Source organism: Rhinolophus sinicus, chromosome 4 (genome assembly GCF_057876585.1).
Source record: "Rhinolophus sinicus isolate RSI-liver-muscle chromosome 4, RSI-T2T, whole genome shotgun sequence".
NCBI classification, from domain to species: Eukaryota; Metazoa; Chordata; class Mammalia; order Chiroptera; family Rhinolophidae; genus Rhinolophus; species Rhinolophus sinicus.
Genome location: NC_142504.1, coordinates 1,433,806 through 1,450,040, shown reverse-complemented (window position 1 = coordinate 1,450,040; position 16,235 = coordinate 1,433,806). Strand labels below are relative to the sequence as shown.

Below are 16,235 nucleotides of genomic sequence, written 5' to 3'. Positions count from 1 at the left end.
GGCAGGGTGGAGACCTGCTGGGTGCTGTGCGACCCTGCCCCTGCAGGGCCCGTCTGGCCTGGAGCTCCTGTGTGCCCCGGTGCCCACGCCAGTGGGGTTTCTGGAGGTGCTGGTGTGTGAAGAGATACAGCCTGGCCACGGCCTTCCCAGGGTGTGCCTGTCAGAGCTGCAGGGCTGGCAATCAGCTGGAATCCCATCCGCTCCTGGGAGCCAGCCAGGGAGAACTCAGCACAACTCATCAGCACTTTCCTTGTCTTGTTGGTTTATCTCCCTCCCTCAGCTCGTCTTCCTGGTGCTCACACTGACCCACCTGTGTTTCCAACTCTACCGCATGGCTGAGAGGGGAGTCCACCGCTACTGGCAAAAACCGGGCAACTGGCTAGAGGTAGCCTGTCATGTCATTCCCTTCACAAAATATCAGCATTAAATCCTCCCCTAAAAATAAGAATAACTGTTGGGGGAACTGGTCACGTGCCAGTGAATTCCAGCTTTCTTGCCATTTTCCCGCCATGTCAGTGTCCCTTAGGGTTGGTGCCCTGGGTCCCGCGGCCACTGTGAGCCGCCTGACGGCCTCTCGCGGTGACATTGCAGCTGACCATCGCTGGAACGGGCCTCGCCTGCTGTGCAGCCTCCGGCCACCTGCTCTCTCTTGCTGGGGAGGTGACCGACCAGTTCCGCAAAGGACTTTTCCTGGAGTTTATGGACCTCAGTCACATGGCATCGTGGACTCAGGTATGGCGGGCGCTTCAGGCAACACAGATAGGGGCCATGCTCAGTGACGCTGCCCGAAAGGGGGGTTCCAGACAAGGGGTTCGTCCACATGAGCGGTACTGCTCTGAGCACATAGACGAGGGCAAGCTGGGCAGGGAGGGGCCTGGCGTTCTCAGGACACGCTGCCAGCTGGGCTGCTTCCATGTGCGTGACCCTCTGGCGGAGGGAAGCGGCTCTGAGGCAGGAGGACTCGCCTGGACCCGCCTTCTCTCTTCATCTGACAAGAGCCCCAGTCGCGAGCAGTGTCAGCCCCCTGAGTCCCGGGGTCACACAGGACGAGTCAGGCTTCAAAGTCCCACACCTCCTTCCCCCCCCCAGAGAATGGGCCCCCCCCGTGGGAGCTTGTGGAGGACATGGTGGGGGTGCTGGGCAGGCGTCCCAGGGAGGGGCAGGGGTCCAGGGCGGCCTGGCGGCCCCCAGGCCACTGGACAAATGGGAGTGGAATCTCTAGTTGTTGTCTTCACAACTTTGAAAAGGTGCTTGAACAGCGTCATTTCCTGGAACGCGTTCCCCGCACATGAAGGAGGGCGGGACCTGCAGGCACTGAGTACTTCCACGTCCCGCATGGAGCTGGCTTCTCACAGCTCAGTAACCAGGCTCCCACGAGGGTCTGCAGCCCTGAGCAGCCATGGCCTCCACGGAGACGCTGTCAGGCTCAGACCTGTGCTCTGCGCTGCCTTACAGCTCAGCCTTGCTCCTTGTTCTGACCCGTCCCCTCTGCGGACACCTGGTGCTTCCATCCCTCGGGTGTCCGTGGCCTGTAGGACCTCAGCATGTCCAGTGCACCTCTGTCACATGCTCCCCTAGTACGTGGCACACAGGTGTGAACGCTTCCTACTACTGGCATGATGCACTGACAGCTGTGTCCTTCCGTCACAGGGGACAAGGTGGCTCCAGGGGACGCTTTCCTTCCTCCTGACCCTGAAGTGCCTTCATCTTCTTGGCCTTGGAAACACGACGGCATCCTGCTCCTTCATGCCACGTCCCTCACTGTCCGGCATCTTCGCTCCAGGGGTAAGGATTCTGTCTTTACCCCATTTTCTTCCCGATAAACCGGCAGAAGCGGCCCCAGCCTCCTGAGTGCTGCGGGGCTCTGCCCTCTCTCATGTCAGCAGTTCTTTAGGAAGTTGTGGCCTCCGAACACGTGCTGGCACCACACTTTCCTGGGCAGTTGTTATTACATTGGAAGCAGTTCCTATGCCTACTGTTCTCGCTCTTCCCTGTTTCCCCAAAAATAAGACCCAGCTGGACAATCAGCTCTAATGCGTCTTTTGGAGCAAAAATTAATATAACACCCAGTCTTATTTTACTATAAGACTGGGTATAATGTAATATAATATGATATAATATAATATAATATAATATAATATAATATAATATAATATAATATAATACAATACAATATAATATAATATCGGGTCTTATATTATTTTTTGCTCCAAAAGACGCATTAGAGCTGATTGTCCGGCTGGGTCTTATTTTCGGGGAAACACGGTCAGTGCCAGGACAGTGTGTGTAGCCTCTTGTATTTCCCTCACTTTGTGATCATAGCCAAGACAGGGCCAGCGGGTCCTTCCTCAAAGGAAGGAAGGGGGTCCGACCGCAGTGACGAGGCCCTGGGCTGGCCCTTGGTACTTGGGTGCCCCTCCATGTGCTGCCTCCCACAGAGGCCGGGAGGAATATAAATATGCTGTGTCCACATTAAGTGGCAGAATTCCGACTGCTCAGAAATGATAGGACGCCTGGGGGCGGGGAGCCACCCATGTGATCCATGGAGACGATGGCCTCCGGGGTGAGCTTCTTGCCCCTAGTCCCGCCGATGGGGTGTGACTCCTCCTGGGTTATCACCAGCGTGACTTGCAGTGTGGTTGTGAGGAGGTCTTGGGAGGCCCGGGCTACGAGCCAGGGGAACGGAGGCCACAGCAGGTGGCTGGGCTACCGCTCAGGAGGACCCGTGTGGACCTGGGACAACTGGCCGACGGTCTCGTGCAGGCGACAAAGTGCTGGCTGCCACCGGTGCCTGTTTGGGGATAGGGGAGCAGCTGTGTGTCTGGGGCCTGTGACACCACCCAAGTTCCCCGCCTGGTAGCACAGCCAGACAACAGGACCTCACCTGAACTGAAGCAAGCTCAGGATGGCCCTTTCCTGTCCTTTCTTCAGTGGCCTGTTTTATGAGCCCTTGCGGGTGCCGGGAGCAGAGATGATGGGACAGGTGAAGCCAGTGTGGCCTCCGGCAGCTTGGGGTATGGGGACAAACGGGGGTGCTGGCGTGGACGGCAGAGGAGACTCACAGCGGAGGCAGATGAGGAGAGGGGTGCTGACTGGGCACCCGAGGTGGGGGGCAGAGCTGGGGTGGGACACAGGGGGCACGGGCTGCACCTGACAGAGACAGGTCTGTGAGGCCAAGGCCTTACGCCCAGATGGCATGATCAACAATCCCCAAACTGCTTCTCCAAACTGTTCATTATTTTAAAGCATTTAGAAGCCCCCCCCGTGAGTCTGGGGCCCCCACGACCCAGTGTCCAGAAAGTCAGCTATGGTGGCCTTTCTTTCTGCAGCTGGCAGGCGCCCTGGTGCTGGCTGCCCATGCCCACCTGCGAAGCTTGTTCCTCTCCCTGGCTCCACCACCTGGCACCTTCTCAGCCACCTTCTGCCGGCTGCTGTTTCATTTTCCAGGAAGCAACCAAAGAGCCATGTTCCTCGGCCTTTCCACGTCTGACCAGCGGGCCACAGCTTGGTGCTACGCGGCCCTTCTGACAACACTGAGTGCTCTGGGGTTCGGGATGGTACGTGCACGCACGCCTGACTTTGCGGCCAGGTTTGCAAAGGCTTCACATGCTGTGGGGTGAAGTTCTCCTTGGCCCATAAGCACATGTCCACCTGCAGGCCACACCTCATGGTCATGACTCCCTGGGGCCCAGCTCTGCTGCACTGGGCAGGCCTGACCAGTCAGCTTGACAGTTTCTCCAAAGCAACTGACCACTCCAGGGAGCCTCCTGCCCTCGGAGAACCGAGCCAGCCATACCTTCTCTCTGTTACCTAATTTCTCAAAGTCTCCCATTGCTGCTTTGCAGGCGTCTCTTGCCCTGCATCTCAATCCTTCCGTCTTACGCGTGTCCCTCCAATAGTCAGCCTTCATGGACGTGCTCTGCAGGTTCGGGGCCGAGTGAGGAATCAGGCGCCTCATTTCCCACCCTCCTGCTGATCCACCACTTACAGATCTAGTCATGTGCACACACACGCATCCACATATACATACACACGTACACACATGCACACACACGCACAGCCGCTGGCTTAGGCTTCAACAGAGGGCGGCTTCCCCTGACTCCCTGCCGCCCCCACTCAGGGCTAACAGATTTAGCAAATGAAACGGCAGGACCTCCACTTAACAGTTAAATTTCAGTGAACATCTAATACTGTTTTAGTACGTCCCTGCAGTAGTTCAGACACCCCTGTATTTAGCCATTTTTTGTTGCTTACCTGAAGTTAAAATGTAAGCAGTGTCCTGTATTTTATGTGGCCACCCTGCCCCACCGCAGCTCTGCCGTCCCGCTCTGCAGGTTCTCAGCCAGCAACTCCCCAGGTTTGCTGTACCCTTTCTCGGGGGGTGGGGCCCAGCACCCCAATTTTGAGAAAACCCTCCAGGTGTTCCTGTTGACTCAGGGCTGCGACCCGGCTCTGTGCCCGAGTAGGCACGGTGCTCACGTGAGGCCTGCGTCCGCTGCTCCCTCACCTCACTGCCTTCCCTGCAGGCCCCGCCCTGTGCCCCAGTGGATGTAAATCCTACACGGCCTTAGAAGACAGCGTTCAGTGTAGTCACCCTAAAAGCTTTCCCTGGCTCCACCCCAGATCCCAGCTGCCATGGAACTGCAGGGAATTTTTACCCCCTTACGAGGCTGTATGAGCGACACCTGGACGGGTTTGCATGGGGGAGACGGCCTCGTACCATGAGACTGTCCCGTGGCTGCACTGTGGGGCCACCATCTAGAAGGGGAGAAGTGGGACGGAAGTCTTGGGAAGGGGGTGGAGGGGGCCCTGCGTGTGGAGGGGATGTCGCCCGGCAGCAGGACGTCCAGGTCGGAGCCCCCAGAACAGCAGCATTCGGGGCTTTGTACCTGCAAGGCCCCATCTGTCTCACCAGTGGCGACAGCCGTCTGTGAGGGTTTGCGGATCATGCAAAGCAAGCTCTAAATGGCGAAAGCTTTGCTTATTTGGGCTATTTTAAAAATAACTGAATGTGTAAAAATTTATTTGGTGCTCGCAGGCTCTTAAGCTAACAGGTCTCAGTCTGCAGCACAGAAAGAAACAGCCCGAGGACAATTTGCATAGACGGTCATTGGCTCATTTATGTAACATGCGTGAAGGCACAGCAGCCACTGTGACTCTGGCCCTGTCTCGTCTCTTGGGCACAAGCATGTGCTCTCAGCAGGGCTCACGCGCACCCTGGCGGGGCTCACGCACAGCCCGGCGGGCTCACCAGGGGGCACCAAAGCTGATGCAGAGTTTACATATGGACATGCAGGCCTAGTTCATAATCCTGCTCCTCAACTGTTAGGTATTGAAAACATCCCCTAAAATAAGATTAATTTCCATTGCTGAATTCATCTTGCTGCAATTTAGTTCAATTAATGAGAGAGACTTTCCTGATTTTTTTTTTTGCTAAGCAATTACTGTCTTACTGAAAGGAAATAAAATAGCATCATTAGATACAATCTCCATTTTACAGTCAAACAAATTGAAAAAGCTATTTTTTTTTTTTTTTTGCTTAATAACATGCAGTTTGTCATTATTTTTTCTTTTCCCCAGTTGAGAGGCTCCCTCATGACTTTTGCCCGAAAAAGAAAATCTTTTCAAAGCAAATCTCTCGTGAGACTTAAAGATGTGACTGCGTACCTTTGGGGGAAGGCCCGCAACTTGCTGAGGCTCGAAAGGCCAAAGCTGGAGAAGACCGAGCTGGCTGAGAATCACGTAAGCTGTGGGCCTTGGGTTAGTGAGCATGTTCAAGGTGCCGGCTTCATTGTAAAGATTTTCTCTAGGTTATTGAACATGATTGTGAGTCTGTGCTAAATATCATTGCACAGACATAGAATTTTCCCTTAAAATTCTAAGGCACTTTACAGGTTACCAAGCAATTCTCCTCCATTAAAACTCCCTCTATCCTTAGAATGACCCTGTAGGGTTGGAAAGATGGACTTTATGATTTTCCCCCAACACACACACACACACACACACACCCTACTCTATCCCTTTAGTTTGTCACTTGAGTGTAGTCACCCAGACCTGAATGCAAAACAGTCAAAGCAGGTGGTTGCACACAGATGCCCAGCTATTTCCATGGCTGATGTTTGGGCATCAGCCAGGGCAGTTCTGAAGCCAGCTGTGCGTTCTGGTAGCGCTTTACTGTTTATCATGTACTCTCCCATACATTCTTGCCTCTAAATCCATTTAATAGGCCTTCGTGTCGCCATTCTGAAGCATAACACGTAGGTGTGTACCTCTATATGACATGGTGACTGAGGCACAAATGTACACACCTGTATGTGACATCGTGTATGAGGGAACCTAGATAGGAAATGCAGGCCTGGCACCCAGGTGCCCTAATTCCAGGCTCAGTGTTTCTGACAAAGCACATGCCATCTAAAGTCGGTAACACAAAATGCTTTCGATAATGAGGGAAGAAGAAAAATTGGGTTCTTGAATGCATTTGCTGGTCTAATTTTCTTCCCTTCAGAATTATTACCTGGAAGAATTTGCAGATCTGTTAGATGAACTTCTGCTGAAGATCAATAGTTTGTCCGACAACCCCGAGCCCCCTCTTCCAGAACAACAGTCCTGTGGTGCGGTTGAGGCCACGGCAGAAGATTGTTCCTTCGTGGGGGCTTCTGCTGACCAAGCCACTGGGGTAAGCAAAGGGAAATGTGTTTTTATCAATTTTTCTTATTGTTTTAAGTCCTAAAGAGGTTTGAAATAGTCACCATTCCAAATCACAAGACCATTTGCCTAAGTGTCCTGTAGGGGCAAGTAACACTGGTGCGAGCTGTGCTCTGGCCAGAACCAAAGGACTGCCCAACCGCATCAGCTGTCTGCTGTGACTTCCAGCTTCCGTGGTGGCAGAAGCATCTGTCTGCTCCCTCACCCTGATTACAACTGGGACCAACAAAGAGATTAGGAACAGAAAAGGGCCCTGCGTTCCCGCAGGCACCATTGATGACCCAGAACATGGCAGGGAATCCCCAGAATGGCAGCCAAGCATGATGAAGTTGAGGCCGAAGGGAGAGAGGACACTGCCACACCCAGGGCACACAGAGTTCTCCCACTGCAACAGCTCACACGGAGGGCCGACCAAAGACCCCTGCTTTGGAGGAAAAGATAGCAGAGCAATAAAGAGCTGAAGGAATCTTCCTGAACCCCAACACCACAGAGTTTGGGGACGCAGCCTTGAGGAAAGCCATCTTTGTAAGAAGCTGTTGAAGTGGCAGCCAGGGGAGGAGCTGCTGGTGGCTCACAGGCTTAGAGCTACACTGAAAAGCAACATGAGCTGGGCTCCAGTGCTGAGCGCTTTCCAGCGCTGGCATCCTGAGTTCCGGAAAGGGTACCCTGCAGCCCATAGCAGTCGTGGCTACACGTCTGATTGGCAGTGAGTGTGCCCCCTTGGCGAAGATGAGACTGGACGTACCTGCTACTCAGACTCACCCCTAGTACCTCCGCCTTGTACCAACCTTCAGGGAAGGGCCCCCTATGCAAAGGTAAACAGCCAGAGTAGACGCAGGTCGTTACTGAATCTGCGCACACGTGCTCGAGGGAAAGGGTCATTACAAAGGCCCACAAGAGAAGGAGACGAACATCAGACCTTTGAAAACAGTCGTAGGCGGGTCAAGTTGCAACCGAGATGCTGTCCACACAAGTAAACTCGTGAAAAAGTGCCGTCTTTGAAATAAGAGTGCAAAGCACTGATGAAATAGAAAGACTAATGCTGAACTGAGGGTGGAGGACAGAAACGGAGAAGAAAAGGAACAGAGAAAAGAGATGCCGTAAACACAGGTGAAGCAAAAAAACAACACACCAGTAATAGGTTTACAGAACAGATAGTAAAAAGTGTGGATGACAGATCTGAGAAAACTCCCCAAAATGAGATAAGAGTTAAAACTGATTTTAGGGAAGATAATACACATAGAAGTCAGACAAAAAGGAATATACATACGGCAAAGAAAGGATATGTACATATAATTCGTGTCTCCCTCCACCCTCAAAGAGAGACCAGAAAATGTAAACAGAAAAAAATATTTAAAGACATAATTTAAGAAAATGTTCCTGAAATAAAGACACAGATCTATATATTTAAAAATAAATCGTATCCCAGGAAGGAAATGAATTCAACTCTATTAAAACCAGAACAAATTCTACCTTCCTACCCCCCAAAATCAAGTCACTGCCAAGTGATTAAAAATCGTTTAAATTATTTAGAAGTTATTTAATATTATTTAAATTATTAAAAACTGTTCAAACGTGCATGTCAGTAGAAAATTGGGCAAATGATAGGAAAAACATAGTTTTTATAGAATAGGAAATATAATGACCAATTGTATAAATAAAATTAGAAGAAAAAGAATATATGTAAAGACGAAAGATAGAGTACTACTTACATGAAGAAAAAGAAAAAAATTAATAAAATATTTCAGAAGAAAGATAATTGAATGCACTTATATTAATATCATAAGGTTAATATAGTTATTTCTGGATTATAGGATTAAAACAAAGGACAGTGTATGCTGCTAAATTAATGTTTAGAGGGAAATCTGTGGCATATATTATGGGACAACAATGAATGACAGTAAACTAAGTATGTATTCAACTCAAGTAGGCGGGAAAAATATGCACGCGCATGCATACGCGCACACACAGACTAAGAGAGCAGGGAGGCGTTTGCAAAGATGAAAGGCTAATTTAATGAAATCAGTAGCAAAAATGAATTAACCCAAGAGATGACTCTTTAAACAGGCAATGAAATCAATCAATTATTAGTTAATACATAGTTAAATATGATGCGGAAAGTGAGTACAATAAATATACAAAATAAAAATGAGAAAGGGAAAATAACCTTACGGAAATTGAATGAATTATAAAACACTTGGAAAGAGAGAACAGCTCTCACTACTCTTGCGCCTCATCGAGTAGCTGGAATCCTGAACAGTTTTGGAAGATGTAACCCTCCAAAGCCCCTTTGCCCAGATGCGCTCACAGGTGAAATACCCCAAACTACTAGGAAACGTGTACGTTCAAAATGCTCTCAAACTCTTCCAGAGCAGAGAGACAGAGAATATGCTTCCAAATGTGTTTTTAGGAAATAAAGCAATTATTGATACAAAGTTGGACAAAGATATCCCAAATTTCAAAAGACAAAACAACTGCTCATATATGCCAGTCTTACTGATTTTAGTACCAAAAAAATCTACATTAGACATTGGCAAATAGAATTCAGCATCAAATTAAAAGACTAATATACCATGATCGTGAGTTTTAAATCAGGAACAGACATCTTTTAATGTTAGAAAATACATGAATAACCTTCACCCAAAATGGAGGAGACCAGCATTTCATTTCCTCTGTGACTGCATTTGATAAAACTCAATATCTATTTCTAATTTTAAAACATACTTGTAATAAAAAGGAATTGATATAACTTTTAAAACTAAGAATGTCTCTCACGTTCAAAGCAGCGCTGTGTCTGAGGATACAATATCTAAGCCATTCCCATTGAGTTCAGGACAGGGAGAGATGGCCAGCTCACAAGTGCCATCACAGCACCTCTTCCTGCGAACACACTTACCTTGCTTATGTGCTTAATGCTTGTGGCTAGAAGGCACTTCAGCTTAAATGTATGATGTAAGCCGTAGTCTTTTATGCGCTCAGCAGGGGCCATTGTAAGTCCCCGTTGAATCACAGCCTGTGGTCACTTAGACTCATGTCCGGAGGCCTAGATGACCATGCAGGCGGCCATTGTGGGCCTTTGTGATTTCGACTGTTCTAGGTTAGGGTGTGGGAAGTTCTCAGCAGCGCGCAATCTCTAATCTTAATTTGGTTCCATGGGGAAACGTGTTCTCCTGGGCCTGCCGCTTTAAGAGGCCCTCGGCACACGTGCCTGCACGAGTCCAGTCCAGTCGCCAGCACCACAGGGCTGGGCCCCACCTGGCTCCCGTGTGTCTGCGCTGCTGGAACTCAAGTTTCCACTGTGAGTGTGGCTGGGTTTGGTGGGAGAGGGCGGGAATGCACTGGCCTTGGGGACAGACCTGCCTTTGTATGCCGCCATCTGAGGAAATAATCTGTTTGAATTTCCTAACTTCAGGGCAGTAGTTTTTCATCTTAACCATGAATAATAAAGATTTGTATCTTTATATAAACTGGAAGGGTTGGATGCCTGGAGCTATCCATAACCACCTACAAATCACATTGTTCTTTGTTTTCTGAGTGACTCATGGCAGTGAAATGCCATGGGGCTGCCAGTCTCCCCTTCTCCTGTGAGGACCCTGGCTGTCCTCCCCAGTCTCCCCTTCTCCTGTGAGGACCCTGGCTGTCCTCCCCAGCAGCCCCATTCTTACCAGGGGAGCTCCAGGCCAGTAGTGCTTCGGAGCAGGACTTTGTCCCCTGGGCGACTCCCTCACAGATTCTCAATGCCCAGCTTTGCAGGACCCGCCAGGCCACTGAGAACAACTGTGGGCGTTCGAGAGGCCGAGAGGGTTTTCCCCACATAATTTCTTCTTGATTTGCTTTTTTGAACACGATTGAGTCAGGTGGGAACTTCCAGAAAAGCGAGTGTCCAACTCAGCCTACACAGTCTGCCTGAACAGTTTTAGTCCTTTTTAAAAAATAGTTTGCTTCCTTAGCATACACCTGCCAGGAGGTGAGGTGGGCAGTTCTGTCTGGCTATGGACATCTGCGTTCACTTTCCCCCTCTGGGGCCTCATGACAGGTGGTGTGAGTTTGCAGAACAGGCCTTGGCACCTGGCAGCCCCTCAGGTCCTACTGTCCTCCTCTGTGAAAGGGGACACAGGTAGAGAGTCCCCCACAGGGACCTGGTCCTGGCCCCCCCTCACCAGCCGAGTTGTGTCTCATTCCCTCTGTCCACAGGGTGGTGACTGAGTATTGAGCAGAAAGAGGCTACTGGGCAATGTGCTGGACAGAAAGGGGGCAAAGAAAAAATGAAGAATGAGGCAGAGTGCTCACAGGTGGCTCTGAGGGAAGGGCGCGAATGCTCATTGCACGGTACCTGCAGCTTCTTGACGACTTTGAAATCATTTCCAGTGAAAACTTTTCCAAATGAGCTATTGTGTTTACTCAAGTAGAAAGACGACAAAATGAGAGTCACGATTGTGGGATGCACTTGGTATTTCTGGTTCCTGTTGTTTATTCTAAGCTGTTGTACATGTCGACGTATATCCCGGAATTTTCCCTTGACGGACATCACGAGAAAAGCTAATTAAATTTAATAGACCTATTTAGATACGATTTAAAAATGCGTAATATGTTAGAAGTGGACAGAACCAGACAGAACTGTTGAAACAGGCAGCCTTCAAGATAAACTTTCTCGGCTTTCATGGGTCGGATCAAGTCTGCCCGTGAGAACTTCACAACAAGGAACGTTTTCCTAGCTTCTGATTCATTCCTTTGTGGCAGACAAAGTCTGGCAAAGCTGGAATGTTATTGTTAATCCCTTTCATTTAGATGTGTGCTGGAATAGCACTTGAAGTTCTGTGGATGTAAAGCAGGACTTCTGCATTGCTATAAAGACAGAATTTATTTTCTTGAACCAAATTATCTCATCAAAACGGCCAAGAAAGGTATAAATTCTTGAAGACCTAACTGCACTCTCAGCGGGCTTCTTTTTGAAGAAGTTCTGTTTCAGCTCACAGTCTTACAAACTATAACTATTTCCCAAAATACTAAGTAAAAGACTGCATGTGTGTGCCAGGGCTTTTATAACAAAACCCTCAGACAGAAGTGTATTGACCAGCAGTTGTGGCGTCCCCAAGTCGACTATCAATTGCAGTGTCGCAGGACCGAGCTCCCAGGCAGGAGAGAGTGAGGGGCGGACCTGGCCCCGACCTCTCGTCTCAGTCTCAGTGTGGAGGCTTGTGGCAGCGTAACCCCAGCTACACATGGCGTGTCCCTGCGTGCATGGCTCCGTGTCTAGATGTCCCCTTTTTATAGGACACAGTCACAGTGGCTCAAGGCCCGCCTCACGACCTCATCTTATTTTGGTCGCCAGCAAATGCAGGTCACATCCCAGGTCTGGGACTTAGCACTGGAGCAGCTCTTGGGGGACACAGTCAGCCATGACAATCATATCTAAACAACTGTCGGTATTTGAACACAGGGTTAGATAGTTTTTACATTAATTGCAACTTTTTGCAAAATTTAATTCCACTAATCTGACAAAAATCAAAACACTCAAAAAGTTTCAGACTTTCTATTTTCACTCTGGGAGAGCTGCATTCAGGAAGGCGGGCATGGGAATGATATCTGTGTGTTAATAGTTGTTGATTCTCATAAAATCATAGAACAAATGGGTCGTCTGAATTCTTTGACTCTGAAAAAGATACGGTCACAACCAAAAATGAACTATTTTTTGCTATATTAAACGGCAGTGCCATCCTCAGAGATAGGACACGATGACGTTGGAGGCCTCCGAGGTCAGGAGCTCCCGTTGCTGCCGCCCCAGGTACCTAAGGGACAGGATCATGTCAGAACCCCATAGAGACAGTAAAAGATTGTAGAGATTAGTTGATTGAATCCATTTTCCTAGTGGCTTGGAAGCGAGTGTCTGTCTTGCGTAAATTCTGATGTAGCGGTCACGTGCTGGTATTACCCCTCGTAGCTGCGTTCACGCAGCATGACGTCAAGGGGCATGGCAATCAGGCAGTTCAAAGTGGGGCCCAGGGAGGGGGAGAGCTGCTTCAGGGGTCCCTACTGGCATCCCGCTAGGTCGTTCTGGGGTGGAAAAGAATGGGCCCAAATTACAGCTGGCACCCATGGGCGTGCCACACCCAACAATGCCACCACTCCCTGCCCAGTGTGGGCATTTGTTTGATGGGATCTTCACAATTCGAGTAAATGCAAAAGTGAAGGTGTGGAAGTCTTTGGGGCGGGGGACCCTATTCCAGGCTGACCTTCTCCCTGACATCTCGGAACTACAGGTTTGTATAATATAACGGAACTGGTTAAATAGCACTGAAACACTAACCTTGGGCATCAAACAAGTCCAGACATTAGGAAAGCTTTCTCTGTCGTTGGCCTGAATCATTTTCCAGAGTTCTGAGCCTGCCCAGGCTTCTCCTCACGGTCTGTGCTTTCAGAATTTACTGTCTTTTTTTTTTTTTTTTTTTCAACCATCTTGCTGGCCCTGTTGTTGGGCAGGGAGCTAGGAAAGTTGGTCATCAACGTTCAGGAATGTGAGCTGACCTCCGAGAGACCTTAGCAACACAGAGAGCCCTGCAGAGGCTCAGTGCTTTTCCTCAGAATCTCTGGGAGACGAAATCTAAATCTCAGAGATGCTGAGTCAGAGTGCAGGGTGCTATGCATATGGTGACAGTCCTCAGTAGTGGCTGGGGACACACACAGAGATCGGGGGACAGAACCAGGTCCAGAAACAGACCCACACAGGTAGGCCCAACCGTTTCTGACAAAAGTGCAAAAGCAGATCAGTGGAGGAAGAACAGCCTTGTCAACAATGCTGCTGGGGCAGCTGGGCACCCAGGAGCCAGAACAACCAGCCAAACAAAAGAGACCTTAAACCTACACCTCACTTCTACAAAAACTAACTCAAAATGGGTCGTGGAATTAAATGTAGAATCTAAAACTAAAACACCTTTGAAAAAAGAAAAGCCGAAGGAGAAAATAAGCATGATCCATAAGAGAAAAAACTGATATATTGGACCTCACCAAAATTAGGAACTTTTGCTTTGCAAATGGCTGTGTCAAGAGGGACATACTTGCAAACCACAAGTTCAACACAGGACTAGTATCTAGAATATATAAAGACTCTCAGAATGCAACAATAAAAACACAAATTCTGCAGTTAGAAAGTGGACCCAAAAAATGGATGGACATTTCACTGAAGAGAATGTGCAGATGGCGAATAAATGCATGAAAGGATGAGAACGTCACCAGCCACTAGGGCAGTGCAGTCAGCACAGTGAGATGTCACCACATACCTGCGAGAACAGCTAAAATAAGAGAGTGATGCCAAAAGCAGTGGCGGGGCTCAGAGACCATCGCTCACACATGGCTGGTGGGGACAGATGGCGGAGCCACTCGGGAGGTGGTTTGGATTTCTTACAGTGAAACATGACAACTTATGACCCAGAAACGACCCCTTCATCATTTATCCCAGAGAAATGTGGACTTATGTCCACAGAAAACCCAGAGGGGTGTCGCTGGCAGCACCCCTGAACTGGAGCCCTGCCCACTGTTTCATATGGGTTGAACGTGTAGCTGGTGGCACCATCGCACGTGGTGTGCTAACGGCAACAGGATTTGCCAGCTGTGGGTGCAGGCGACAACCTGGCTGCGTCTGCAGAGACTCATGCTGAGTGCAACAAGCCCAGCTCAGAAGGTCACTTACAAACCATGTGATTGTGTTTATATAACATTTTTGAAATGACAGCATTACAAAGAAGAGAACCCATTAGCGGAGGAGACAGGAGACGGGGTGGAGGGGTCTCTGGGATGGAATGTTCTGAATCTTAACTGTGTCAATGTCAGCATCCTGCCGGAGACGTTGCCCTGTGGTCGTACAGGATGTTACCACTGAGCAAAGCTGGCCAAAGGGGACCTGGGGTCTCTTTCTCTAATTTGTAACAATTTCATGTGAACCTACAGTTATCTCAAAGTAAAAAAAATTCAATTTTAAAATAAGGTTCTTATAACATGCAAAATTAACATAAACGGAAACGGTACTGACTTAAAAATTAATTAAAACTTGAACGATTTTTCTAGCAGCCAAGAGAGTGACCCCAATCAGAAACTGCAGCAGAAGAGGTGCCCCCCAACACCGCCTTCCTCCAGCTCCATGGCTCATCCTTTTCCCCAAGTACCTCTCACGGGGGAAAGTTCCAGAGCAAGAGGGCACCTGAGCTCTTGGAGGAGGACGTACTGAGTTGCTCTGATTTCTACCCCGTGTGACCCAGCCCCTTCTGGGCCCCATGCCATCTGCTCCCACTTCTGTTGCACCAAGACCCTGAGGGGTGGAGGGCCCACCTGTGCGATGGTGGATCCTGCCAAGGCAGCGTCATTCTTGGAAGCTCAAAAATTCTGGATTATTTGGGATCAGAGTAACATGTCTGTGTCAGTAACAGAGCTCTAGAGAGAACAGCAGCAGGAACTATGGGGGAAGAACCATCAGAGGGAGAAGCCTAAGCCCGAGGGACTCGGAAGGCCTGCCCGACGCCCGACCCCTCCCCGGCTCTGCAGTCCAGCTGACAACTCTACCCAGTTGGCTCTACCCACTGGACCGTCTTGCCTCTCAAGGGGGAACCTCGATTTCACACCGTCTCACACCCACGTGTACGTGTGCACACCATGCTTCTGCCTCCAGCATCCACGCCTGGGGCTGCCCCATGCAGCCTTCCCCTCCCGATGGCACATTCTGCGGATTCCTTCTTCCTTCAGCTGATTTGGAATTTGTTTCAGTGTAAGATCCTTTTCCCTTTAGCCGTCGTATAGAAGACTCGTGACAGCCTGATCTGTGCTGAGGGGCTGTGCACGATTTTAGCAAACGTCCAGCTTCATGCACGAGCAAAGCCAGCACTCCAAGAAGGTGTTAATTGTTCCAGGTCACACAAGTAACGGGAAACTAAGGTGGCAATCGAGGCTTTTGTGTCATCAGCCTGTTTCTCAAAAAGCCCGAGTTCAGCAGGCCTGGGATTCCACCTCTGTCCTGTTCCCGCGGTTCCTTTGCCATGTGCCCTAAAGCTACATATAGTTAGATTGGTTGGTTCATTTAGTTTCCTAAATCTGTCTGAGTATCGAAAGACTCAAATCTTATTTGGTGGAATTTCTATTCTATTCACTGATTATCTTTTCCTGCAAGTTATCACATAAATCTAATAAATGCAATGAAATGGGCCAGGACAGAATTTTGATGGTTAAATAAGCTTTTTGAAATAAAACCTTCCTTTTGTAAAGTTAACAGTTGAATCTTGCCAGATTAATAACTCTCGTTTTTCCTGAGTTACTAATTCAATATAAAATGCTTATTCAAACGAAACCTTTGGAGTTGGCTGGGCTGATGTTTCGAATCCATTTAAAGAGTGACACGCTCAGATCAGAATTTGCTAAGGAGATCATTGAATTTAGAGGGCTCAGACAAGTGCATGCGCGTGGTTTTGGATTCGAAATAGCTCCAGAATGCCTGGTGAGAGTGCATAAAACGGGGTGCATGAGGGCAGGCGGACACGTGGCCGTGG

At 49.2% G+C, this 16,235-nt stretch overlaps 1 protein-coding gene across 5 annotated transcripts in view; it reads left to right on the top strand.

Annotated features, from left to right (window-relative positions):
• The window catches only part of PKD1L1 (polycystin 1 like 1, transient receptor potential channel interacting), a 126,684-nt gene that overhangs the window by 65,914 nt on the left and 44,535 nt on the right, over positions 1 to 16,235 (top strand). For all 5 annotated transcript variants that reach the window (XR_016021008.1, XR_016021007.1, XR_016021006.1 and 2 more), the window contains exons 48-53: positions 281 to 385; positions 592 to 732; positions 1,651 to 1,785; positions 3,330 to 3,557; positions 5,581 to 5,742; positions 6,506 to 6,676. Coding sequence is in view for 2 of the 5 variants with exons in the window: in XM_074341073.2 (XP_074197174.2) it covers positions 281 to 385; positions 592 to 732; positions 1,651 to 1,785; positions 3,330 to 3,557; positions 5,581 to 5,742; positions 6,506 to 6,676 (942 nt within the window). In the remaining 3 variants the exon portion in view is untranslated. The remainder of the gene's footprint in view (positions 1 to 280; positions 386 to 591; positions 733 to 1,650; positions 1,786 to 3,329; positions 3,558 to 5,580; positions 5,743 to 6,505; positions 6,677 to 16,235) is intronic.